This window comes from Tursiops truncatus, chromosome 16 (genome assembly GCF_011762595.2).
Source record: "Tursiops truncatus isolate mTurTru1 chromosome 16, mTurTru1.mat.Y, whole genome shotgun sequence".
NCBI lineage: Eukaryota > Metazoa > Chordata > Mammalia > Artiodactyla > Delphinidae > Tursiops > Tursiops truncatus.
In genome coordinates this window covers 25,517,181-25,542,877 of record NC_047049.1, presented here as the reverse complement: position 1 = coordinate 25,542,877, position 25,697 = coordinate 25,517,181, and the positions used below count along the sequence as shown (strand labels likewise).

The 25,697-nt window shown below is 50.7% G+C and overlaps 2 protein-coding genes across 15 annotated transcripts in view; one reads left to right on the top strand and one right to left on the bottom strand.

Annotated features, from left to right (window-relative positions):
* WBP1L (WW domain binding protein 1 like) overlaps positions 1–12,842 on the top strand; it is a 67,905-nt gene extending 55,063 nt beyond the window's left edge. For 11 of the 14 annotated variants that reach the window (XM_073794007.1, XM_033842162.2, XM_033842166.2 and 8 more), the window contains 2 exons: positions 7,602–7,763; positions 9,184–12,842. In XM_073794007.1, coding sequence (XP_073650108.1) covers positions 7,602–7,763; positions 9,184–9,920 — 899 coding nt within the window. In that variant the 3' untranslated portion in view covers positions 9,921–12,842. Of the gene's footprint in view, positions 1–2,987; positions 3,029–7,601; positions 7,764–9,183 lie in introns of all 14 variants that reach the window. The other 3 variants (XM_033842171.2, XM_073794009.1, XM_073794008.1) reach the window with 1 other exon arrangement.
* Positions 12,843–19,316: 6,474 nt separating this feature from the next.
* On the bottom strand, positions 19,317–24,904 carry CYP17A1 (cytochrome P450 family 17 subfamily A member 1). Its single transcript, XM_033841861.2, has 8 exons — positions 24,608–24,904; positions 23,006–23,144; positions 22,572–22,801; positions 21,891–21,977; positions 21,286–21,501; positions 20,793–20,962; positions 20,178–20,281; positions 19,317–19,671 (listed from the first exon to the last, which is right to left on the bottom strand). Exons 1-8 carry the CDS (start codon positions 24,902–24,904, stop codon positions 19,385–19,387), a joined length of 1,530 nt encoding a protein of 509 aa, XP_033697752.1. The 3' UTR covers positions 19,317–19,384.
* Between the last annotated feature and the right edge of the window lie 793 nt (positions 24,905–25,697).

Sequence of the window (25,697 nt, the reverse complement as noted above, 5' to 3'; positions counted from 1 at the left end):
TAGAGGAAACGCTAACTGTTTGCCCAGAGAATTCTAAGCCCCCATCACTCCCTCCATTTGGAAACAAACTTCGTGCTTGCTGGTCAACCATGCCCTTACCATCACCACCATCTCTTCCCTTTTTCCCCTTCTCCTTTCTGATCTCCCCATTCCCCCCACATCAGTGATATGGTCAGAAAGCAGCTAGAAGGGCTATTGTTTGAAATGCAAAGGAAATTAGACTACTGGCTGGGAAGCCTCTCCCTCTAAATGCAAATGGATCTTGTAGCCAGTGGGAGTGGGTCCTACAAACAGGACCTCTCCTCACTCTTGTCCTTTCCTTTTGAGGACGGGCTCAGGGGTGGTTAAGGGCAGACTCCTCCCCAAGGAGAGAACAGGGTTCAAGATGTCCCCACCAGTCCTGCAAGCATTATATAAGCAGCAGCAAAGGCAGGCCTGGAGTTGTTGGTGCTATTTTAGAAGGGGTGGGGCTGAGGGACTCACTAGAGAAACACAAAGTGCCAGGCAGGTGGACAGTCTGTGTTTAAATGTTTCAAAATGCAGATAACCGCAGGGCTCAAATTCTCCCTCCCACCCCTTGTTAAAACAAAAGTTGAAGCTGGGCTGCCAAAAAAGCCACAGAGCTGCAGCTTGTTTTTCTGGGGCCCGGCCCAGGTGGCATCAGTTGCGGAAAGAATGGAGTTGCTGATGGCCCCCATCTCAGATTGACAGAGCCTCCTGGGCTGTTGGCAGAGCAGACTCAGTAGCCACCAGAATTGGGTCACCAAAGCCAGGGCTGGGGGTGGGACGGCTGGGACAGGGAGGCCCAGGTGGCAGGGTGGCAGGCAGTCTGGGAACCAGGCACTTCGTCCCGAGGGCCTGAAGAAAGCCAGGGGAAGAGCTACACAGTGGCTCATCACCTCTCCAGTTGTGGTCAGCCGGGGAAAGGAGAAGGTCAGATGGAGACCAGAGTCTGGACAGGGAGGAAAGACTCACCCCTGTACAAGTTGGCCCATGCTTTCCAAGCTCTGGGGGGACGGAGACTGTAAAAGCCGAACTTCCTCTTGTCTGTGCCCAGAAATGGCTTTTTGGTCAGAAGATGCCCAGTGAGTGTTCCGCCCCTCTCGGAATTCTTTGGTTTTCCTCCTTCTTAGGGGCCTGGCCTCGGCCTGATGTGTAGAGGAGGGAGGTTGAGCGTAGGAATGAGCCCTTTCAGTTCTCATCAGAACTGTGCTTTTTGCGCTTTGAACCCTGTTCCCTCTAATTGCCTCTGAACTTTGCCTGAAATGTGAAAGTAATGGGCTTTGCATTATTCTTTTTGTCTCTTTCCTTTGGAAGGAAAAAAATCTCAGCCAGGAAATCCTTGGCAGGGTTTTTGTCAAAGTACCTCTTTAACCATAGTTGCCTACAGGGAAGGCCTCACGGAAAAACAAATGCCATTTCTGCCAACCCTCATACCACTACTTAGCTGAATTTTCCTGTGTGCTGAGGACTGTCTCACACACACACATACACACACACAGCCCACTTTACACAGACACACAAGCACACACAGACCTTAAGCTTCAGCCAGCGCCCTTACTCCCGTGTCTTTTCAGTCTCTTGTAATGTTAAGCCAGGGGTCATTCCTGGGTCTGCATCAGTCCAGAAGTGAGGGTCCTGTTTACCACTGCCGTGGCTGAGGCTATAAGAACCTGGCCATTATTATTATTATCATCCCATGCATTTTCATGGCACTTGTACTTTCAGTCATCATTCAATCATCTATTCAGCAAACTCTTATTCCAGTGGTTTCAGACTTTGGCAAGCATCTGCATTTCCTGGAGGGCTTATTAAAACACGGATTTCTGGGCCCCAGTCCCAGAGTTTTTGATTCAATAGGTCTGAGGTGGACCTGAGAATTTGCAATTCTAACAAGTTCCTACTGGATGCTGTGGCCTCTTCTGTGTTAGAGCGTGTGGGGAGACAGAATCCTTGCCATCAAGAAGGGAGTCTCTGAGCAGAGAGAGGAGATAAGACAACGTGCCTCACTAGTAATGCAAAGTAGAGAGTGGAGTGTACGTGCAAGGACTGCGATGTATGTGCCAGGAGAGTTTGCTTTAGCTGGACAGGATTCAGGCAGGCTGCATGGAGGAGGTGGCATTTGAGGTAGGCCTTAAAGGGTGGATAGGATTTAAGCACATGGAGAAGGGTAGAATGACTTCCCAGGCCGAAGAATACCAAACACCATAGGTCAAGGCCTCATGGGAAAGAAGAGAGCATGCATCTCATTAACCTTTCCCCTGTGGCCATGGGGCTGGGCTGTGGGGCTCGACCAGGGGAGATGAGGGTGCTGACGTGCATAGAACTCTGCTGTGTGCCTGGTACTCGTTAAGGTCTTCACACACGTCAGCTCAGCCCGCCCCAAATACAACCCTGCCAGGTACACATATCCCATTTCTCAGGACCAGTGGCGTTAAGTAGCCAGTCAGTTGGTCGCAGCTGAGTAGTGAGGTCAGCGTGCCTCACACAAAGCTACTCCCTTCCTGAACTCTTCAGTGCCAGGCTGGAAGGGTGGTGGGCCCAGGTCGTGAAAGGTCTCGAATGTGCACGCTTGAGTACTCTGCATACAGATACTAACTCGGTAATCCTCACAAGGTAGAAACCATTATTCTCTCCATTTTACAGATGAGGGAAGTAAAGACAAAATGATCAAGGTCACAAAGCTAGGAAATGAAACTTGTCCAGTCTTTCTGATGAAGTTGCAAGTCCTCTAAAGTCTTCATTTCCCAAATTCAGTCCTTTTTCCACGGCGGCAGTGTCAGGAGCTCCTGCTAAGAGCTATCAGGGGCCAGGGAGGTCACCCACCATCCTGTGGGGTAGAAGGAGAGCTAGTTGACAGTATACTTTGGCTTCCTAATGAGGAATTTCCTGCCAGTTGGGGAGTGGTGTTTTCCCAAGTTTATAGTGAGCTCTGGGGCACGTGACTCAGTGATTGTTTTTAAAAACATGTTTTCCACTTTGCTTAGCATGACAAACGCGTCCCACCATGAGGTCACAGCTTTCAAAGGTCAGTGGGGAATATAATCTGTGGTAGGTGTGTGTTGGGGAGGAGGGCATGCTTCTGTCTTTCTCTGTTTGGCTCTTTCAGTAGGTTTTCCTTTTTAAAACTTTCCTCCTTGTTTGTGAAATCTAGTGAAAAGATCAAAAGTTTGTACAACTCCATAGGTACTAGTCTGGACGGTCCCCCTTTTAAAGCTGATGGGACACGGCTTTGACTAGAATAGCTGCCAATAGCATCCGTTTTGTGAGGGTCAAACCAAGAATGCCTTCTGTCCTCCCACATTAACTCCATCAAGTTGGACCAGTCCTTAGGGGCCTTTTCTGGACCTGTGCTAATGCCTCATTACCCCACTAGGCCCCTTCTGCTCCCAAGTTAGTTTTCTCCTAGTTTTGATCCACACTATCACTTTGTGATACTATGTTAGAAATGCAGAACTCAGTTCGAGATTTTATATCACGTCATATAAGTGGTACGTGGTAGGGAGAGTTTTTCTGCCCATGATACCGCATGATCAGAAGCAGCTGATGGAATTTCAGTAAACATGTGAGTTTTCTGGTGCTGTTCAATATAACTGGGGTAACTCTGCCAAGGGCACGCCTTCCTCTTGTCTCATTTCTTCCCCCAGCCTCTTTCTACCCTGCCTCATTTTTCCTTAAAAAAAAAAAAAGATCTATTTTTTCTATTATATTTCTAGTTCAATAGAACTCAGGCTTTTTCTGGAATAAGGATTCTCTTAAGAATCTGATGAACATTTTAAATCCTTTCCCCCAGAAAAACCTACAAAGATACTGCGTCAGTCAGGATAGGCGAGAGGTTATGTTCAGTAATAAACAAGTCCAAACTCCTAGTGGCCCTAAAACAACAGGTTTATTACTCACACTATATGTCCATCACAGGTTGGATGAGAACTTTGTTCCTACTTCTTTATCCCCTGGGGCCAGACTGACCCTGAAGTCACTATCTGGAATGTTACGGCTTGCCATGGCAGAAGGGAGACTAACAGAGGGTCTCGGTCTCACATCAGCAAGAAATATTCTGGCCTCCAAGTGACACCTGTCACTTCCAATCTCAATTTATTAGTTAGAAGCTGCCCCAAAGTGTCACAATCATAAGGGCACCAGGAAGTTCAAGCTTACCCACATGCCAGGATGGGGGAGAAACAGAAATATTTGGCCAACATAAAAACCAGTGCCTGAGATTTTTCTTATTAAAAGCCTATTATAGGGCTTCCCTGGTGGTGCAGTGGTTGAGAATCCACCTGCCAATGCAGGGAACACGGGTTCGAGCCCTGGTCTGGGAAGATCCCACATGCTGCAGAGCAGCTAAGCCCGAGCGCCACAGCTACTGAGCCTGCGCTCTAGAGCCCACGAGCCACAACTACTGAGCCCATGTGCCACAGCTACTGAAGCCTGCACGCCTAGAGACTGTGCCCCACAACAAGAGAAGCCACCGCAATGAGAAGCCCGCGCACCGCAGGGAAGAGTAGCCCCTGCTTGCTGCAAGTAAAAAGAAAGCCCACACGCAGCAACAAAGACCCAATGCAGCAAAAAATAAATAAATAACTAACTTTATTTTTTTTTAAAGGCCGTCATAATATAGCTGAGAAGTTTTGCCTTATATCATATATATATTGCAGCATTAAGGTTAAAAATTAATTTACCTTTAGGTAAGAAACAATTGAAAAAATGACTTGGGAGGTAAAAAATTGTAGAGTTTGGTGCTGATTATCTCATGGGAGAATGTACTTTGAAAATTACAAAGTAACACGGAAGTATAAAGGATTGTGAGATGATGCTGGGTAGTATAAAAAAGTGGTTAGCCGAGAATCTTTTGACTTGACTCTAAAATACACTTGGAGCCAGGCTCTTCAGCAGAATGCATTGTGCTTATTTGTGCCGCTTCCTTCGGGTGTGACCCCACCCCGGGAGGCTGGGAGCTGAACAGATCGTAGGGGCTGGAGGAGACGTTACAGGACCGCAGCGGGAAGCCAGTTCACTCCCAGAGCTCCTTTCTGGCCTCAAAACCGTTCCCTGAGGGCTCCTCTTACAGTGTCCAGTCTCCAGTTGGCGAGCATTGGAAGGAGAGAAGTGCAAGTTAAGTTAAGCAAATGTCAGCAGCGACTCCGGGAAGGACCACAAGGGAGACTTCTGACTTCAACTTACATTTATGAACTCTGGTTAGGAATGGGGTTTTTCTGTCTGCTGATGGGAAATGGGGAAGAGATTCTCTGCCCATTGTCCTCCACCTGCTGTCCCGTTGCTAGACCTCAGCAGAAGTTTCAGTTGAACACCGACACGTGCTGAAAACGCAAAGGGGTTACACGGTGGTGTTGCCAACCTGCCAGGGCTGGAAGGCTGTACTGCTATCCTGCCTTACCCCATAGGGGTGGCTCTGTGGGGAGATTCAGCCCGGACACCCCTGGAGGACAAAAGGAAACACACTGGGTGTTGCTAGAGGCCACACCCTAAATGTCAGTGGGATCTTTCAGAATATTGTGTTCTGGTACAAACAGGAAAAAAAATCAGGGGTTTATTCATTTACAAATCTGTTTGCTGGGAGAGGGAAGCCTTTTTTTTTTTTTAATGAAATTAACTCATTCTGACAAGAGATGTAGAAATACTTAACACATTCTAAACACAAATTTATAATTACAAAGCAGACAATAAAAAATATACATAACATTTGTAGTGGGAAAAACTTGAAGTTCTTCAGGAACAGAGAACAAATGAAAAATAATATAATCAATTCTCATTTAATAAAAACTCACCTTAAAATTATTCCTCAGATTTTTTTTTTTTTTTTTTTTTTTTTTTTTTTTTTTGCGGTACGCGGGCCTCTCACTGTTGCGGCCTCTCCCGTTGCGGAGCACAGGCTCCGGATGCTCAGGCTCAGCGGCCATGGCTCACGGGCCTAGCCGCTCCGCGGCATGTGGGATCTTCCCGGACTGGGGCACGAACCCGTGTCTCCTGCATCGGCAGGCGGACTCTCAACGACTGTGCCACCAGGGAAGCCCCAGATTATTTTTTTATTGAGAAAAAATATTCTTTTTTATTTCAAAGAAGTACATGCTCATCTTATCGGCAATAAACAAAGAACAAGAGCTGGTACCAGAAAATCTTCTGTCCTATTGTCCAGGAATAACCTCATGACTAACTTCCTGATCATCCCTCTGGACATTTATATATACTTTTTTCTTAAGCAAAAATTGGGGTCATATTTTATGCTGTTTTGTAATCTTTTATTTTCATTTAATATTAGAAACATCTTTATATGTCAAATATAGTATTCTGTGAATAATTTTTTAATGATTCATATCATTTCATTGTATGAAGACATTCCCAGAGGAATTTAAAAACCTATTCAGAAATATGTTAATTTTTTTAAAGCCAGCAAAAATAAAATTAGTCACAGATATTTTTAAGTTTTTAACTTACTTTGTTTCCAGTTTTATAATTTGAAAGAAGAAAAATAATTGGGAGAAGAAAATAAAAATTTCTTCTCATAATCCCACGACTTAAAATGTCACTATTTTTTCCTTCCAGTCTTTTTTTCTCTCTCTATCTCTCTCTATATTTTTTAAAGCAAAATTGCTCATTCATTAAAAAAAAAATTAGAAGCCTTTTCTGTATACATGTGAAGATTGGAGAGGGGGTCTTATACTGCAGTTTGCCAGGGTTCTCTGAGTATGATCCAAGAGAACACAGTGGGAAATGAGAGGAAACAATCTGCCTGGGGAGGAGGGCAGTAGGCTTCTCCCCTGCTCCTTTACCCCTCTCTGGAGCCAGGAGGAAGAAGGGGAGGCCACTGATGGTCCCGAGTCTAATGCAGCTGCAGGCCAAAGCGAGGTGGGAGTGGATTGTTTGTGATGGTGGGAGATGGAATTGTACCGGATTATGGCAAGAGCAGAGGAAGTTGTTTACACTCTCCAGGGAAGAAATGGGCCTGAGGAAATTAGAATTTTTCCACCTCTAACTTCAGTGACTCTTGTATGACGGAGGCGACATGGTAGAGAAAAAAATTTTATCAGGTAGCCCCTCCAAGGCCCCCGGCAATCACTCATCTGCTGAGATATGGGGATTCTGAGGGGCTCTTCGCTCTTCGTGGGGAGCCTGGGAGCTGTCCTTGTGGGCCTGAGCAGGGCTGGAGTGGGGAGGTGGGCACCAAGAGAGGCTGAAGCATTTTCTTAGAGATCTCTTAAGATAGGAAGGGCACGTTGTCCTAAAAGGTAAGCATACTTAATGCCCCCCAAACCTAAAATATGGGAGGACCAGCAGTGCTGCACAGATGCCTTGGCATTCTGCCCTTCCCCCAGGAGCCCTGGAGGTGCCCCGGAGTGGGTGACCTCTTTTTCGGTCACCATTCTTACATTTCTGCCCTCTTCCGCCCCACGTGTCTTTCACTCTGGTACAAACATGAAAATTGATCACAGGTTCTAAATGTAACTTCACCAGGCAAGGGCCAACAGTGCCAGCTTCGACCAGGTGCGCAATGTCCACGGGCCTCCTTGTGCCGAGAGCAGCCCCTCCAGCTGGCGTTCATGGTGTGCCCACTCCTCTCTGTCTCGCCTCCCTGCCCCCAGGGTTCTGGCTCGTGTGGACCATCATCATTATCCTGAGTTGCTGCTGCGTGTGCCACCACCGCCGAGCCAAGCACCGCCTTCAGGCCCAACAGCGGCAACATGAAATCAACCTGATCGCCTACCGGGAAGCCCACAATTACTCAGCGCTGCCATTTTATTTCAGTACGTACACCAAACCCCACCCTTGGGGCCCAGGACACATAGACTGTGGGCACAGGGGGTTGGCCTCCTTGTCCCGCACAGAGCAGGGTCTCACAAGTGTGGGAACAAGGGGGTGCGCACCTTTAGCGCCAAGGAGCCAGTGCTGTGGATGCAGCCCCTGGCAGCCACTGGGCCGTTCCAATCCACGCCAGCCGGGTTCTGACTACATCTCTGCTCCTTTAGTTTAGGCAGATTTTTTTAGGCAGGTGGTTGTATGGTGTATGATGTGAATGAACTGAGATTTAGAGGTCAGTGGCCTGAAATCCCCCCATTTTGCTTCCTGCCATGTGATATGCCTTAGCAGAGGCAGCTACAAAAGGGGCAGCGGTGGGGGGTAGCATTGGGACTTCCTGAGAACCAAAAAACTCAGTGACCCACTGAAGGGCACACTCACCTGACTTCCCTGGGGTTCCTTTTTTTTTTTTTTTTTTTTTTGCCATGCTGTGGGATCTTAGTTCCCTGATCAGAGATTGAACCCGGGCCCTTGTCAGTGAGAACGCCAAGTCCTAACCACTGGACCGCCAGGGAAGCCCCTCCCTGGGGTTCCTTACACTGATCTCTCGAGTGGTCGGTGGAGGCCCAGAAGTACAGCCTGTCCAAAGCCATTCTGCTGTGTGTTCTACAGACTAAAGCAGTCATAAATTTTGATTTCCACACCTAGAAGAGTTAAGTGCTTAGCACAGTGCCTGGCATATAGTAAGTGCTCAATAAATGCTAGCAATTACTGTTATAATTAGGTCATCTGTGCCTCAAAGCAAAAGATAACTCCCCTGGCATGTTCTTAACAAGCCTTGATGACAGGCCCCTCACCCTTTACTGGTAAGCCACCCGCTTTCGATGCGAATCAGGATGAGGTTTGGTGTGTATTTCCAGACCACCTCCTGCCACACTAGGGTGAGAGGCAACACAGTTTTCCAGCCTCCCAGAAAAAGGCTCTCTTCATGATATACATCTGGAAAGTCTTAACTTAGGGTCCCTGACCCTGAGGCCTATGGGATGCAGATGGAGGACACAGTCTGAGCTAGAAACATGAGACTTGCGTGCATGTGGAAAAAAGGTCGCTTCCAGACAGAACTCTCTTGGCCATTCACCACATTTGCTGAACCCTCTGCCTTAATTCCAGACAAGCAGAAGTCCTTGCCTGTGAAGCAGCTTTAGGGGCTCTCAGATTTCCAGAAGCTACAATCTGTCACTCCCAATCTGCCCCCCTTTCTCTGCACAGTTGTTCACAGCCCTGTGCCCCACCTGTACCTGAGAGCTGTAGCTGTCCCTCGGTGGGTATGCTGGGGGTGGGACGAGACATATGCTTAGTGTGAGCCTGCAGTCTGTCCTAGAACAATTGCCAGTGCAGTAATTTCTCCTCCCTACCTCCCCATTTTAGGGTTTTTGCCAAACTATTTACTACCTCCTTATGAGGAAGTGGTGAACCGACCTCCAACTCCTCCCCCACCATACAGTGCCTTCCAGCTCCAGCAGCAGCTGCCTGCACAGTGTGGCCCTACAGGCGGCAGCCCCCCGAGCGCCGACCCCACCAGGGGCTCCCAGGGGGCTCAGAGCAGCCCCTTGTCCGGGCCCAGCAGAAGCAGCACGCGACCCCCGAGCATCGCTGACCCTGAGCCCTCCGACGTGCCAGCAGACCCAGCAGCCACCAAAGCCCCCGGGATGGAGCCCAGCGGCTCTGTGGCCGGCCTGGGGGAGGTGGACCCTGGGGCCTTCCTGGACAAGGATTCCGAATGTAAGGAGGAGCTGCTGAAAGAGTACAGCTCCGAGCAGGGCGGCGCCCTCCCTGACAGCAAAGACAAGACGCCCGGCAGACGTCGCCGCTTCACAGGTGACTCGGGCATCGAGGTGTGTGTGTGCAACCGGGGCCACCATGATGACGACCTCAAAGAGTTCAACGCGCTCATCGACGATGCTCTGGACGGGCCCCTGGACTTCTGCGACAGCTGCCACGTGCGGCCCCCTGGCGACGAGGAGGAAGGGCTCTGCCAGCCCTCCGAGGAGCAGGCTCGGGAGCCCGGGCACCCTCACCTGCCGCGGCTGCCTGCCTGCCTGCTGCTGAACACCATCAACGAGCAGGACTCCCCAAACTCCCAGAGCAGCAGCTCCCCAAGCTAGAGCAGGCCCTGCCTGCGCCCGAGAACTTGGCGACGCAACCAGGGTAGGGGAGAACCATGAGAGAAGCATTAAGTGACTGTGTTCCTTTTTTTTTTCCCTCTGCTCCTGCGTTTTCCTGCATCTCCAGGTACAGTTTGGGGTGTGGGTGCCTCGCCTCCCATAGATACAGTGTCACGGAGGGCTGAGAAGTTGTCCTGTGACTCATTCCTCATACCCCACCCCGTCCCCCTTTACCTCTTTTCAAGTCACGTGTCACTACCTGCTTGGGTCAGAGAGATGTGCGTTTCAGAAGCCCCCGAGGAGGGGATGAGACTGTGCCCTGAGGTGACTCTTGGTGATGGAGTGGATTCATGTTCTGGTGTGAGTTGATGAGAACCTTGCTGCGTCTCAGTCTGAGAGAGGTGGCAGGTCTCAGCCCTGGATGAAGCCCCAGTGGTCGGGATTGTTGCCCCTCGCTGCCAGTGTCTCCGGAGCCGGAATTGGGCTCCTCCTGTGGGAAGATGAGAGCTGACCGGCGGTTGCGTGGCGGGTTGGTAAAGGGCTTGTGCTCTCAAATTCCAGGTGACGAGATCGAGGTGGCACGATGCATCCTGGAGGGGCCCCTTCCCAGCAGGTCCTGGCTGGCCGCAGGCTGGTTCTAGTGTGGAAGATTATACCTGCCTTCTCTTTGGTTTTTTTCTTTAAAAAAAAAAAACAACAGAAGTGAGCTGAAAATAAGAACTTGACCAGTGGGCAGGCAAGAATTCTGTTTTGGAAAAGGAAAATTTGTGGCTTTTTCCCAACTTGACCTTCAAAGAGTCCTGGCTGCAGTTGAGCCAGAAGGAGATGTTTTGTGTGCAGGCTTGGGTGGGGGCTATCTCTGGAACTTCTGCGGGTGAGCAGAAGGCCCTGCGCTGTGGCAGTGGATAGAGGTGCAGCTTTCCGCATCTCTGCCCTTTTGATCTGTGCCCACAGGTGATCAGTACCCTCCCCCATCCCAAGTACACGTCTGCTGGCCTTCACGTCTCACTGTTCTCTATGAACAAATGAGGAGGCTGTGGGACCTGAGAAAGGGCGGTCCCGCAGCCTGACTCTCACACAGTATTTTCTCTTGATTCTGAGTAAGTTGTTTTGTTTATTTGTTTGTTTTTTCAAACTGACCATTTGGAAAAAATGCCTTGGTTATCTGTGGTTTTCGTGCCCTTTCCCTGCTCCACCCCGCCTTGAGTGGGGTAACTAATTTTTGTAGCCTATGTCAAGTGTCTAAGTGGCCCAGGTAGGAGGGCGAAGGCAGCCATCCTGAAGGACCACAGGATCCTTATTATTGTAGTTTGGCTTCAAAAACCAGTTGAGCTTTGATAGGAATAATCTGAATGGAGAAAGCAAACTGCTGAAACTAACATTCCCTGTCCAGCCCTGTTCATATGAAGAGTTTGGTTCTTCCCCCACTCTTGAACGATGACATTCAGACTAGGCATTGATGTTATGGTAAGAAAGGAAGGTATATATATGTATATATATGAATACACACGTATATATGTGTATGTGTGTGTATATATGTATATATATACACACACACACGAAATAGACAAACCCAAGGCTGTGAGGTGAACGAGTGTCTGAGTTTGGAGTCCACAAAACCAAAATCCATGTTGAACAAAGTGCAGTCCGTATACAGTGACTTTTTGGATAACCTGTGTGTGTCTGTCCGTCGTGTGTGAGCCCCCAGCCCTGTTTTCCTGTGAATACACTTTGAACGGCAGCCACTCTGCTCACGTTACCCACACGTTTGGAGCAGGCGCAGCCCTCTCAAGGTAATTTATTTTACGCATTTACTGTTTACTGAGCAAATGTCTGACTGTGCACTTGGGTGTACTCAGCAGCGCTGTCGGCGGCAGTCCCCACGTTTGCCAGAGATACTGTGCTCCAAGTAGAGGTTTTACTCTACCCATCACTGCAATTTGCACATTGCTCCGTGGACACTCAGAGGCCTGTGTTCTGCTCCCTGTAAACGGAAACGTGCTCTGAGCCTGTCTGCCTCCCTCGGCTGCTCCTGGCCCTCGGCCTCAGCCCCCGGGGGTGTCCACAACCAATCGGGACAGAAGGCCAGGGTGGAACCTCAGACAGAAGCTGGACTGGATCTTCAGTGTCAAGCTCGGACTGGCTGTGGCCCAGACGTCAGCCCTGCCCAGAATTGCCAGGAGGGTTTGGCGACCACCACAGTGCCATAGGGCTTACCTCCCTGTGCTGAGGTCCAGCACGTGGCCGATGTGTGGCGAGAGTGGGCAGAAGTGTGCCACAGCCCTCAGATGCCTTTCCTGCCACCTTTTGGTTTTTGTTTTTTGTTTTTGTCTCAAACAACTCACTGAAGTGTCTCAAAGGAGATCAAGTTTTACCAAAATGAACCCTGCTTGAGTTAACTGGTCGAAGGGATGGATTCTGGCCCTCTCAGGATTCCTTCTCCAGTCAGAGTGGGGAACTGGTCCACGTGTTTACTGCTGGGTTCACTGCAGCATCCAACCCAAAAGGCACGAGAAGAAGAAAACGCAACGGGTGGAGCTGGGCTTGAGTCCAGCGTCACGGTCTGGCCCCTGCTACACGAGGCTGCCCTGCGTGACGAAAGGCGGAAGTAGGGAGCTGAAGGACTCGGGAGGGGGCCGGGGAGATGTGAGGGAGTCTGGTGTTCCAGGTGAACGAGAAGAAAGGGGTTGGTCGAGGGTTTGGTGCTACAGTCGGAAGATTTGCAAATGCTAACACATTCCCGTGTGAGGCACATCACCTTTTGTCAGTTATTGTGAATATGTGTATTTTAAGCAATAAGATTCAGCTGGTCAGACTTTTCTGGGCAGTCTCGGTGACGCATTTCCTGTGCTGTGATTGTTCTGAAGACGGAGTGGCTCTAACCACTGTGAGAAGCCCAAATAAAATCGATCCCCAAAACTCGACTGCTCTTTTTCCTTGCAGCGCTTGATCCTTTTTCCTCCTCCTCAGACTTCAGGGAGTCACACCTCGAGATTCCTCACTGCAAGTGCTCTTCCCTTCTTCCCACAGAGGCTGAGAGAAGTTGAGGACAGGCTCCTGGGCTGAGGGCAAGCTGGGTAATGGCTGCCGCGGGCACTCTCTGTCCTGAGGCATTTCCACCCAAACCCTCTCCCTGCCAAGAGGATATTTCTGAGTACTTTGTAAAGTCCCACAGACAGGTTAAAATCAGAGCCCCCAAAACAGAAACAAGTTTTGTCAGAGACTCCAAAGCTAAGACATGACATTTTAAAGGAAGCAAGCCCTCCTGGAGATCTTTTATTGATAAGATAGAACTGTGGATGGGCACTTGGCCTTGGAACTTAACACACGAAATACTTGTTTTGGAGTCCCCTCTTGGTGCCCAGTACTGTGCTGGATGCTGAGGAGAATGTGGAAGAAATGTGTAAGACAAGGCCCCTGCCCTCTAGAAGTTAAATTATAGTGGAGAGGACAAAACAAACTCATGTGAAATAGCTAACCGGCAGTGTGAGGCAGGTTGAGACGAAGTGAGCAGTACTGTTTCAGAGAAGCTTGAGGAGTCGGGGGTGGCAGTGTAGGGCTTGCATTCTAGGCAGGCGCCTCAGAACTGATTTTTAGGTGATGTGGGAGCCAACGGTGTGCCAACATCTGCCATCGTGGGCCCGTGAGCCTTTCCTAAGACTCATTGTCATTTTAGCCTCTGCTTAAGACTGTTCTCTTAGCACTTTGAGTCAGGTGTTAGGTCCCCGCTCCAAGGCTGTGGGAAGGAACAGCCTTGTGCCTCTACCCAGGAAGCGGAACCCCCACCCAGCAAGACTTCTCTTTGGGCCGCGTGCAGGTGGGCAAAGCAGAATGATGAGCATCCTCAGAGCCCTCCCGTGAGGAGTTCTTGCCTCCCCAGGAGGAGTGCTCACTGATGGGCCAGGGGACGCTGGCAGAAAGCATTGTCTTCTCTAGCCCTCGGCTTTGCCCAGCAGTCAGCCCTGTGGTGTCTGAGAGTCCAGTGTAAGCCAGGCGTGCGCCCACCCCCATCTGACCCTGGGCCAGAGGACACAGCCGCAGCCCTTCAGTGACTCCAGTGGAATGGTTTCTGCCTAGTTCCTTCTAAACTGTTGGGCTCCTCTAGGCAACCCCAGGGGAGCCATATTAGCATCTAGAAAGACAGTTCTAAAGGACAGTTCTGTTCTAAAGCCACAGGAAAGAACTGGTAGAGTACCTCATTCTTACCTTCTTTAAGCTAATGTCTGAGTGGCACAAAAACAAGATGGTACAACTCTTACAAGCTGCATACCAGAGGCTGTATGTGTGCGTTTACTGCCTAGGTCTGAGGGCCCACCTCAAGCTCCTGAGTCACCGAGTTCCTGATTTCTCTAACAAGGTACAGCATTTGCTGTCTCTGCTGCCCTAGGTGACCAGGAGGTGGAGACAGTACAATGCCTTGAAGCACGAACAGTAGCTTTGATGAACAGGAATTTCAAGAAACTCCCCCTCCTCCAGTTTCCTCTATTTTCAGCCAGGGGGCAAAAACCAAGGTTTAACTCGGGAGAAGGAGCAGGAAGTGGGTTTGGCTGACTGTTGACTGAACCTTCTGGAGACCTGAAGTTGCTGGGAAGGGTAGTGGGTCTTGGGAGGTGTTTGGGATGCAGTTTGCATCTGGGACAGGTGGCTGGCCTTAGAGCTGAGCATTTATGGAGCACCTACTGTGTGCCAAGTGTTGGGGATGCAAATATGCCTTAGACCTGGCCCCTCTTTAGAAGAGCTAATAATGCTCTAGTGAGGAAGAATGAACAGTTTTAGTAGCACATGGTAAATACCATGAAGCATGTGTGTACAGGATGCTGTGGAAGAGAATGTAGCCCACCTGGGGGTTCAGGGCAGCCTTCCTGGAGCAGGGACTTCTAAACTGAGCTTGCCAGGTGGAGAAAGGTGTAAAGGGAATTCCAGGCAAACGTTTGATTGGCAGATTATTGAGTGCCTACTGTGTGAGAAGCACAAAAAAGTGTAGGATGCCTAAAACGGGAGAGTGCAGTGTCATGTCTAAATCTGTGAGCAATTTAATCCCTCTAGGTAACTGCATTCTGGGAGGTGACAGGAGATGAAGCTGGAGAGGTAAGCTGGTAATAAAAAGATTTTAATTTGTCCTTATTTTATTTATTGACTGTTTATATAACACCAGGTCTCGTATAAGCATCTTACCTACGTTTTCTCATTTTAGCCTCAAAGCAGCCCTCTGAAGTATGGACTGTAATTATTCCCGCTTTATTAATGGGGATGAAGCATTCAGAGGAGTTAATTAACTAGTCCAAGGTCACACAGCTGGTGGAGCTGTGGTAGAGCCAAGGATTAAAACCCACATCTGTTGACTCCAAAGCCCATGCAATTAACTAGCTGGCCAGACTAGTGAAGAGTTGTACTGTTGGTGCTCACAAGCCCCGTGAAGAACTTTTCATTTCTTTTCAAAGGTGAGAGGGAACCAGAGAAGGGTACGCTGAGCCAGGGGAGTAACGTGGTGGCAGGTAAAGCAGACACTGTTTTCTCAGGAGCTGTATCCCCTCTTCACCCCTCTCCCCTTGCCTCGTCATGAGCCCCCCAGAGGCCCTGCACCCAGCCAGCTGTTACCTACCAGAGCCCCTCAGTGCTGAAATGGGAGGTGGTACCTGCTTCAGATCAGTGCTAACCTCCACAGCGAGGTGTAACCCCTTGGAAACATTGTAAAATAATGAGTTATTTGGACCTTCTTTGTGTCTTTTCCTTGCAAGAGTGTTTTGCTCTTCCTCAGAGGAGACTTTTTAAAAAAGAGCTTTTGTGGCTTGTGAGGGGGAGAAGAGGATTTTTGCTTGATCTGAAGTTTCTCCTCACTGTATAACCTGCTCCTCACCACAGTTTAACTTTCCACTGCATGTCTTCTCACCAAGAAGTCTCAAGAAACCCAATCCCACTGGAAAATGTTACAAAGCACCCTGGTGTTGGAACCCTGAAAAATTTGTCTTTGGGGTCTCCACCCACTTCCCAGCTGCCAGCCTGCCCTGGCTCCGGAGAGAAAGAGGGGACAACCGGCAGGGCCATCTGGAGCTGCAAGAGGGGCATCCCTGGTGGTACTGTCCTGCAGATGGACCCATCCGGATATACCTGCTCTCCTTCCTGACCAAGCTGGTGGCCTTTGGGAGGTTTATGTAAAACCCTTATAGAGGGACTTATTTTGTGGGTCTGGATATAGGCAATGATAATAAAGCCAGTATTTATCAAGGCACTGAACACAAGATGTAGGTCCATATTTTGTTCTCAGCGATGCTCTGGGTTGGTGGTGCTGTTTCTACACACATCTCAGCCACCCATATTACAGATGAGAAAACCGAGGTTTGAGAAGGCTAAGTAAGTTGCCTACACTCACTCCGTCTGTAAATGACAGAAAGAAAGAAAACTTGCTCCCGCAGCCTGACCTCTCATCTTCTGTAACTCCCAACAGTGTGGAACTCTCCTGCTCACACAGCCCTTTCTACTTTTCATCCTCACCAGAACCTCAGATGATGGCAGCACAGGTGGTAAGTTACCCCACTTTACAAATGAGAAGCTAGCAGTGAGCTTAAGATCCAGAGCTAGGAAACTGGGGAGCCTGGGGCCCAGAACCTGGGGCCTCCTCCTGCAGGCCTCTCCCCACCCCCCTCTAGCCTCTGTGATTGGGTTCCTGTCCTGAGATGGGTGTTTATCCCTCTGAGCATGACTGGAGAGAGGGCTCCTCATTTGCTGCAGGCTTTGTGGCCACCAGAGGCCAACCAGAACATTCATGGTGGGAGTGTTTACACCACAGAGATCAGCAAACACTACAAATCAAGGCTGTTCCCTACCACCAGCACCAGAGAACTGGTTCAATATTTATTTACCATTACACCATTGCCCTGGTTGAGGGCAGTCTGAGGCTCAAAAGGTGACTGTGGGGTCTTGATGAAGACCTTTCAGCTTTGCCAAAGATCTGGAATTCCTTCTGCATAAGGAGTTAAGAGTTCTTTTACCACTGGACCAATTAGCCAAGTGATTTAGAGCATGTGACTCACTCCTCTTGTGTGTGTAACCTGCTTGTCAGGTTGATGTGCAGCCAAAAGAACACAAGAGTGCTCAGTCTTGAATTCCAGAGATGCAGGGGTGGCAGCATCCCTGGGGGTCACCACACCCATTTGCAGCCCAGGCAGGTGCTCAGGCGCATGTGCGATTCCACACCAATGAACAGAAGCTGAGGGCTAAAAGGATTTAGGTCGGTGGGAAAAGGCCTTCCAGGCAGGGGAAGGGCAGTTTGGGCAGGCGTCAGAGTTCACGAGGTCATTTCCTGAAAGGATGCTCAGCTTTGTACTCTCCCCAGCCAGACACTCCGGCCCTTCTGCACAGACGCGGAAGACCTGTGAGAGAGCACGCTGGCTCCTCATCCTGCATCCCTGAAATCCCGGGTTCTGGTCCCAGCCCTGCTGCTAGGCCACTGGGTGACGTAGGGCAAGTCACCCCACACACACCTGCCCCCAGTGGCCCTCAGCTCAGGTTTCTCATCTTCAAGATGAAAGGTTAGCCTCTCATTTCCCTGCCATTCAATGGTCTGAATCAAGGAGAGTGGATGTTTCCTTCCCAGTTACACTCATGCACTGCTTCTACAGGGGATGTTGTTTATCTCTTCCCCACTAGTCTGCAAAATGCCTTTCAGATTCTGAGCAAATTTGGAGAAAGTAACTCTCCTCCAGCCGGTCAGCTCCCCTCTGCTCTGAGCTGAGGGTAGCTTGGCTCTAGACCAGCGAGCAGCTGGTGGGGACAGAGGAACCCGGGAGAAGGAGGGAGCCACCTCCAGTTTAACCCCTTTCTCATCAGCTCACTGTGGTGGCAGCATCTCTCTAGGCTCCCCATGATGGAGGCTGGGCTCAGCCACAGCTGCCCACCGACTCCACTGGGCTCTTTAGCAAGGCCTTAGGGTCACGGGCCAGTGAAGGCCAGCACTGAGTTGGGGGGCAGTGGGGAATGGTCGACTACCCCTGGATTAGCAAAGCTCTTTGAAGAAAGAAGAGGCTGCTGTGGTGGAAAGCTTTGGCCCTCCCTCCTTGCGGGGGCTCCCTTGATTTCTTCTCCCTGGAACTTGGCCAGGCGGAGTCTCAGGCTTGCCCTGTCGGCCCGTCCAGAGCCCTCCTCCAGTCAGAAGGGAAGGACCAGGTCGCTGATGATCTGACCCTGGTCTGGCTGGCGCCAGGGAGCTGGGGTTGAGGCCTCTCTCTATTCTAAAGGGCAAGGGTCAGTTTCTCCCAGGGCGTCTCAGGACACCTTTCATTTGCGGACTGGCCAGCGGCCAAGGTTTAAAGATGTCGGTTTTAAGGTTTGAAGAAGTCGGGGCTCCATTTTCTAGTGAGGCATTTACAGACTTCCTGGGGTTTGGGGGTGGGGGGCAGGGGCAGAGCCTGAGCACTTGAGCGGGAGGCTGCCGTGAAAGCCCTTTCCTGGCGGTGTTTACCCCAGTACAGAATGAGGAAAAGGAGACCTACCAGTCTTTGGGGACCAAGACGAGAGGAATGGGTAGTTGTGGGTTGAGTTTATGGATTATAGACACTTCCCCAAAGCCAAAGCTTTGAGATACATGCAGCGATGAGTGGATCAAAGCAAACATGATCTGCTTTGCTTTCAAAATGTAAACTCAATCCCAACACTTCTTGCCATCTCCACTGCTGTCACCAGGGTCTAAGCCACCAGCATCCTTCTGTCCGGGACCAGCACAACCTCCTCCCCAGGGCCCCCACTTTCATCCCTCTGCAGACCAGTGTCTACTCAGCAACTCGAATGATCTTTTAAAAATATTAACCAGACCTTTCCACTTGAATGTGTAAACCCTCCTGTGACTTCCTCTCATACTTGGAATAGAAACCCAAACTCCTTCCTGCTACTTAGAAAGACTCCATGGGACCTGACCCTGCCTGCAGTCTGACCTCATCAGGGACCACTCTTCCCTTCATTGGCTCTGCTCTAGACTGAATGACCTCTCCTACCTTGAGAACTGCTCACCTGCTGCTCCCTCAGCATGGGACACCTTCCCCCCGCCATCTTCACGCCTTCCCCAATCAGTCATTCACAGTGGCTGCCCCCCACCTCTGCCATTCCCCTCATATCACCAGCACCTAGTATAATTGACTCCAAAGTACTTATGAGTCTCTGAAATGCTCATTTGTCAGCCCTCACTAGAATGTAAGCTTCATGTAAGACCAGGGAGCCTGAGGGTCCAGGGACAGTGAGTGAGTGGTACATAGTAGGTGCTCAATAAAATACTCTCTGAAAGAATGAGTGAACAAACAAATGAACGAGCTGCTCAGGGACCTTCTGAAAAAAAAACCACAACTGTTTATGCACAGCACTGCCAGGGCTGCAGGCTGGAAAAGAAGGCAGAGTGGGTGGGGAGGAGGGAGGAATGGTTGGGGAAGGTGGGGGAGCTCCTCTAATTCCGTGCTGTGGGGTCACACAGGGCGGAGTCACGAGGTGCTACCCTCGGCCTGGGCTTCCTTCCAGGCCTGGCGCACCTTGATCTTCACTTTGAAAGGATCGATCTGTAAGACTAAACCGGGGTTGCCCTCCAGAGAGGGTAGCTTCCCATCATCCGGGATCTCCAGGTCGAACCTCTGCAGCAACCAGGTCATGAAGAGGAAGAGCTCCTGGCGGGCTAGCATCTCACCTATGCAGGAGCGGGGTCCTGCTCCGAAGGGCAAGTAGCTTAACGATGGCGAGATGAGCTTGGTCCCCGTGGGGTCCAAGAAGCGCTCTGTGGACATGGGGAGGTGTCAGTCAGGGCCCAGGGCAGGAGTAAGCAGAGGAGGGGGGGCAACATGGTCCTGCCCAGGGGACCCCACCCTGAGAAGATGGACCACCTTACTTGGGGGAGGGGGGCCCAGTCTGAGGAGAGATACAGCCCTGCTCTCTGGTAGCCCTTAATCACACGGAGGGGATGGAATATTCAGGACAGATGGAAAGAAGGCGTATTAACAGATGCAAATGCCACCATCCTAGGGGAGAGGGGGCTGACTTCATGGGAGACATATGCCTAGAGGGCTTCTTAGAGGAGGAGATTTGCAGTTGGTGGAAGGAGAAGGTGGGAACCCAGCTGTGAAGAATCTGGCTAAGTCTAGCGTAGGATGGGGGTGTCAACAGGTCCACGTAGTTGGAGTCAGGAGTTTGCTAGTGGCAAGCTCAACAGAGGGGAAGTGGTGCTGGAAAGGTGGGCACAGAGGTGGCTGTGTGGCCAGGGAGCAGGACAGAACAGGGACTCACCGGGCATGAACAGGTCGGGCCGGTGCCACTCCTTCTCACTGTGATGCAGTGCCCACAAATTGACCACAACATCTGTGCCCTTGTCAATGGTAAGGTCACCAATGCTGCCCCAGGGAGGGAGAGGAAAAGAGGGTCTGGAATATTGCCCTTCCCCACCTGCTCAGCCCCAAGCCTCTGTGGTCCCCCACTTTGGGGAAAAGAGCCCTTTACTCCCTCATGTCCACTCCCTCATCTTTTCCTCAGCTTCTACCAGGTGGACTATGAATCCAGCCCTCTCCTCCTGCCAAGCACTTATGTATCAACACTTGTGGGCCTGTCAGGGCCCACGGGTATGCATGTTGAGCTGGTGCCTGTGAGTATGTATGTGTGTTGCGGCTATTGGATTGGGTAGGAGCATCCCACACCACATGTCTCCACGTGGCAGCAGGCAGCTTCTGAGGGAGGTCAGGTAGATCTGTGGATTAGTCACTGGGTGTCAGTGGGTGGTAGACACATTGGTCAATAGGGTCATGGGTAGGATGAGTGGTAGTCAGTGGTTGACTGTACCCAGCTGGGGGTGTGGGGTGATGGAGGAGGGACCAGGTGGGCTGGACGTTACTGGGAGGGAAGGCACACCTGGAGTCAACGATAGCCTTGTGGGGGATGAGCGTGGGGGACACAGGCCGGATTCGAAGCACCTCTCGGATGGTGGCCTCCAGCAGGACAAGGCGGTTCCGGTCACTGATAGTTGGTGTGCGATTGAAACCTATATTCTGGTCAACATCATCCTGGATCCTCTTCTTCAACTGAGGGCCAGAACAGGGTGGATGTTACCAGGGTGTTTAAGCCCAGGAGAAGCAAGGGCTTAGAAGAATCCTACTGTCACATCCAGAAGAACTGGCCCAGACCCTTCCCAGTGATGGCTCTGCGAGCCCAGGCTTTGTTTCCAGAAGACGGGGCAGTTCCACCCAAGGGCCAGAGCCAACCACTGCTTGGGTAAGGGGTGCGGCAGCCCATTCATCCTGCAAAGAAGTCCTGAGGGTATAGTCTCTTCCTCCCTCTCTGGAGCAGAGGTGAGTCTGGCTGGGGTCAAGAGTGGTTGGGAAGGCTGGGGTAGGGAGAAGCTCACTGGAGGATAATGTAGCAGGAAGGCCACAATCCACTTTATCACAGAGGTGGTGGTTTCCACGCCGGCCCCGAAGATGTCCCCTATGGTGGTGAGCATGTGTCTGTCTGAAAGCAGCTTTGAATCCTGGTCTGGTCCAGCATTGTTATTGTCTGCGTTCATCTTGGCTTGGATCAGTATGTCCAGCAAGTTAGTGATGGAGTCACTGGTGAAGTTCTCCTGGTTGGGTGAGATTGGGAGAGTGATGAGGAAGGAACCCCATCTGCAACCCCTGCCATACTCTCACCCCAGACTGTAGATACAAAGGCTTCTCCCCCTTGGAAGTGAGGGAGTGGAGTGAGGCTAGTCAGGACCCATGAGCTTGTGGAAGTAGGAGGAAGCGCTAGGCCCTCTTTAAATTTGGGTGGTAGACAAGTCCCTTCTAGGATCCTCTTCAATTCCTCACTTCTCCACGCCTATTCATTAGTTGAGTCAGTTTTTATTGAGCACTTACTATATGCCAGGCTCTCTGCTAGGTGCAGGAGATCCTACAGTGTCCAAAATGGACCCAACCCTGCTCTCATGATGCTTTCCACCTAACTCATCATCTCTTCTGCTCCATCACCTACCTTACTTTTTTCAAGGATTTCACTCAGCAATTCGTTTCGCATTCGAACACAACTCTTTATCTTTTCCAGGGCTTTGCTGGGGAAAATCTGCAAAGTAGAAATGTCAAATCCTATCTTTCTGACTCTGGAGAGTTCCCACTCTAACCCGAAACTTCAGCCAGAATGGAAGGCAGGATACGGACCCAGAATGGGACCATCAGTGACAACTAGGACAATTCCAAACAAGGGAGAAAGGAGTCACCTCCACGTCCCCTTCCCCATTCAATCAAACATCCAGCACTGATTGAGGGTTTACCCAGTAGTAAGATAGACTTGAGTCTCAAGCCTTGGTTAAGTTCCTTAACTTCTTGAAGCCTGTATTCTCAACTGTATGGGGATAATAAAACCCACTTGCAAGGGAAATGCATGATTAATGCTTGTGGAGTGCTGGTACTGGCACATGGCAATTGGTGAATAAACGAGAGCCATTATCATGAGTATTCAAATGCATAATTTAAAAGCTAAACCGATTTCTGTAGAGGAGCAGCAAGGTTTTAAGAGTCAGAGGAGGTAGAGGTCACTGTGACTGAGGTGGTCAGAAAAAAAAGGTGGGTCTGGAGCTGAACTGAAAGAGGAAAGAAGAACTGGGGGTGCTGTCAGGGTCTGCTGAGATCTGACAGTGGGGCCCGGCCTCATCCTCACCTTAAACCCAGGGAATATGTCTGACAAAATCTCCTTGCCCTGAGCCTCCAGGATGCCGTCATTGAACTTGTATATGGCCTTCAGGGCAGGATCCTCATTCTTGAAGGAGAAGCTGAAGCAGATAAAGCTGATTATGTTGGTCACCGCCAGAGAGAGATGCTCCGACAAATTTATGGACTCTCCATGCCGGGTGGCCAGGGAGTCGCAGAGTAAACTGACTTCCCGATTAACTGAGGGGAGAGAGGGGCATGAGGGTGGAGAATTGAGCCGCCCCTCACCCCCTCTCTACCAGTTCCATCTTAGTCAAGGACAGAGAGCAGATGTCCAGTAGATGGCAGCGGTAGCCAAGAAAATGCTAGATGGAATCATCCAGAACCCTCTCCCCTCCCAAACCTCTTCTCCCTCCAGCAGCCCAGGGCTGGCTGGGCACTCACTGATCTTCTCTAGCTTCAGGTTGCCATCCTTGAACAGGGCAAAGGCGTTCTGTGCCAACTTCCGATGCAGCTGCCAGACGGCACCATGGTCGGCGAAGGCGATGCCCTTTTGGTTGTCTGACAGGATGTCTAGAGTCAACTTTGGAAAGCAGGAAAGGACATAGGAATCAGACACCATCCACCGGTCCTAGCCCTGGGGAAGAAGGCAGGTACCTGCCGTTCCGCCTCCGTGTGGGACCTCCCTGCTCCACTCCGTCATGACTGTAAGGCCTTGGTAGGACAGAACCTATGACCTCACACTCCCAACTCCATCAGAGAGACAGAGCGAGGAGAAAAAGAACACTGAATTAGAATGCAGCGGTCCTGGGGTTCAGGTCAGTGACAGGTGACCTCTGAGCCTCTTTTTCTCATCAGTTTCTGACCAGGGGAAGGCAGCTGTGGATGGGATGAACTCTCTAAATTGTGCCTGTCCCGGGAACAGGAGCAGAGACCGAGGACAGCCCAAACCCCTGCCTTTCCCTGGGCCCTCTGGGGGCGGAGGCTGCTGAAGGCACAGCAGCTCAGCGCCCTTAGTTTACCCTTCCATTGCCAGGCTGTGTGCCCACCCCAGGGCCGCATCTGGAGAGTGCAGATTTCTTGTCCACCCAGTCTGGACTTGGGCCAAGCTGCCTCTTCTCAGAGGCACCCCCCAAACCATAAAGCTCCCAAACCTCCCCTCTTCTATCCCCTGACCTGCAAACCCCATCTGACTAGCCTCCTCCTTCCTCTTTGCTCTGGAGAGAAGAGCTCAGCAGAGTTGGAAGGGGGATAGTTGGCCCGCAGACCTGGCTGACTGGTCCAAGGTAAAAAGAGTCAACCCTTGGTCTGATCAAAGATGAGCAGCCAGGGGGCCTTGCCTGGGATGTTCGAGGGAGTTCTCAGCAGCCGGGTGCTGCAGTGGGGGGCTGGCAGTGTTGCTGGATGGTTAACTCCCACTCCCCTCTGCCCCCCAGGAGCAAAACAGAAAGCTCAATAGGCTGGCTCATCAGCATCCTCCCTCAAAGTGCTCCCATGGGTCAGTTCCCTGCGGCTGGAGCAGCTGGAGAAAGCTCCAGGAATACAGCAATCCCAGCCCTCCAAGAGCCAGGGTTTTTCTCCCTCACAACTTTGCACGGAGGACAGCAATCACTCCCCCCCTTTTCCGTGTGAAGAACAGCATTCATCGAGGCTGTTTATTGAGCACTTCCTGCACTGGGCACTGGGTAAGTGCTTTATATGCACTCTCTCAGTTCATTATGGAAGTCTAAGCTCAGAGAGATCATCATCCAGTTCACGGGTGAGATGACTGTTCTAGGGGCTCCCTGACGCCCTCAGACCACCACTCCCACCCCACCCCACCTCCTGGGAAGCTCAGAAAATGAAATCTTCCTTGAATTCTTCCTGCCTAGTTTAGAGACTGGATGGGGTCCAAGGGGTCACTTCCCACCCACAGCCCCGGCAGTCTGTTTTTGGAAGAATCACAGGTTGTTGGAGCTGGAAGTGTCATTCCAGGCATGGCCTTTCCTGGAGAACTGAACATCCCCAGGGAGTGGTGAGAGAAGAGGGATGATAGGTACTGCTTACCACTTTGGACCGCCCGGAGAATTCCTTGCCCTTCTTGAGAAGCACCTCCCTGGCCAGCTGGTAGTGGCCGATCATCACAGTAGTCTTGGAACCCAGACGAAAGGAATAGATGGGGCCATATTTTTCCTGCAGCTTGAAGAAGTTCACGTGCTGGTGGCCACGTCTGGGGAGGAACGGCAGGCTGCCCACCAGGGGCAGGGATGGGAGGCTCTTGGGGTATTTGGCACCAGAGCCCGTGGTCTTGGGCCAAAATAAATAGGCGAGGGTGAGCAGCAAGAGAGCCAAGAGCACCCACATGGTGGCCGGGTGGCGGCAGGCAGGACAAACAGCTGTGGAGTGGCGTCAGCCACTTTAGGGTGCAAGGAGGCCTTTTTAAGGGCTGCCCTGATCTTCACCTTGACTTTATGTTATTGCTCGCCTTGTGGAAGTTTATCCTGGAGCACAGCCAGGCCCGATCCCTCTCCTAGAATGGGGAGAGGAGTGGAGGCCTTCTTCAAGAGCTGGCTCGACTCCAGGGCAAACCCCTAGGGGAGGGGCTAGGTAAGGGGTGGACAGCCGGTCCCTCTCCCTCGCTCCCTGTCCATCAGTGTCTCCAGAGTGCGCCAGAAGCAAATGATATCTAGGTCAGGAGTCAAGGCTTGGGATTTTCCATGCTGTAAAATCACAATCAATGCATAGCTGACACTGTCAGGACTGTTATGACCAGCAGGGATTGTCAAAGCTATTCAATCTTATCATTTAACAGCTGGGCAAAGTGAGGCCTTGGAAGATCAGGCTTGTATAAGGTCACACAGATGGTGATGACAAGAATCCAGCCCTCCTGGCTCCCGGTTGGCTGCTTTTTCTAGGGGGAGTAAAACTCTTGGATTGAGAGCATGGGCCCTAGAGTCAGAAAGGTTTGGGCTCAAATTCTAGCTTGACCACTTTCTAGCTATACGACTTAAAAAAAAAAAGTTTTATTATGTTAAAATGTACATAACATAAAATTTACCATTTTAAGTGTACAATTTCGTAGCATTGCATATACTCACAATGTTGTACAGCCATCACCACTATCTACTTCTAAAACTGTTTTCATCACCCCAAACAG

Excerpts from the sequence above, each read along its gene's own strand:
- CYP17A1 (XM_033841861.2), bottom strand. The coding sequence starts at position 24,904 with ATGTGGGTGCTCTTGGCTCTCTTGCTGCTCACCCTCGCCTATTTATTT. Across the intron at positions 23,145-24,607 it reads TCTCCGGGCGGTCCAAAGTG|TTGACTCTAGACATCCTGTC; the intron begins GTAAGCAGTACC and ends TGCTTTCCAAAG. Across the intron at positions 21,978-22,571 it reads ACATATTCCCTGGGTTTAAG|ATTTTCCCCAGCAAAGCCCT; the intron begins GTGAGGATGAGG and ends TCTACTTTGCAG.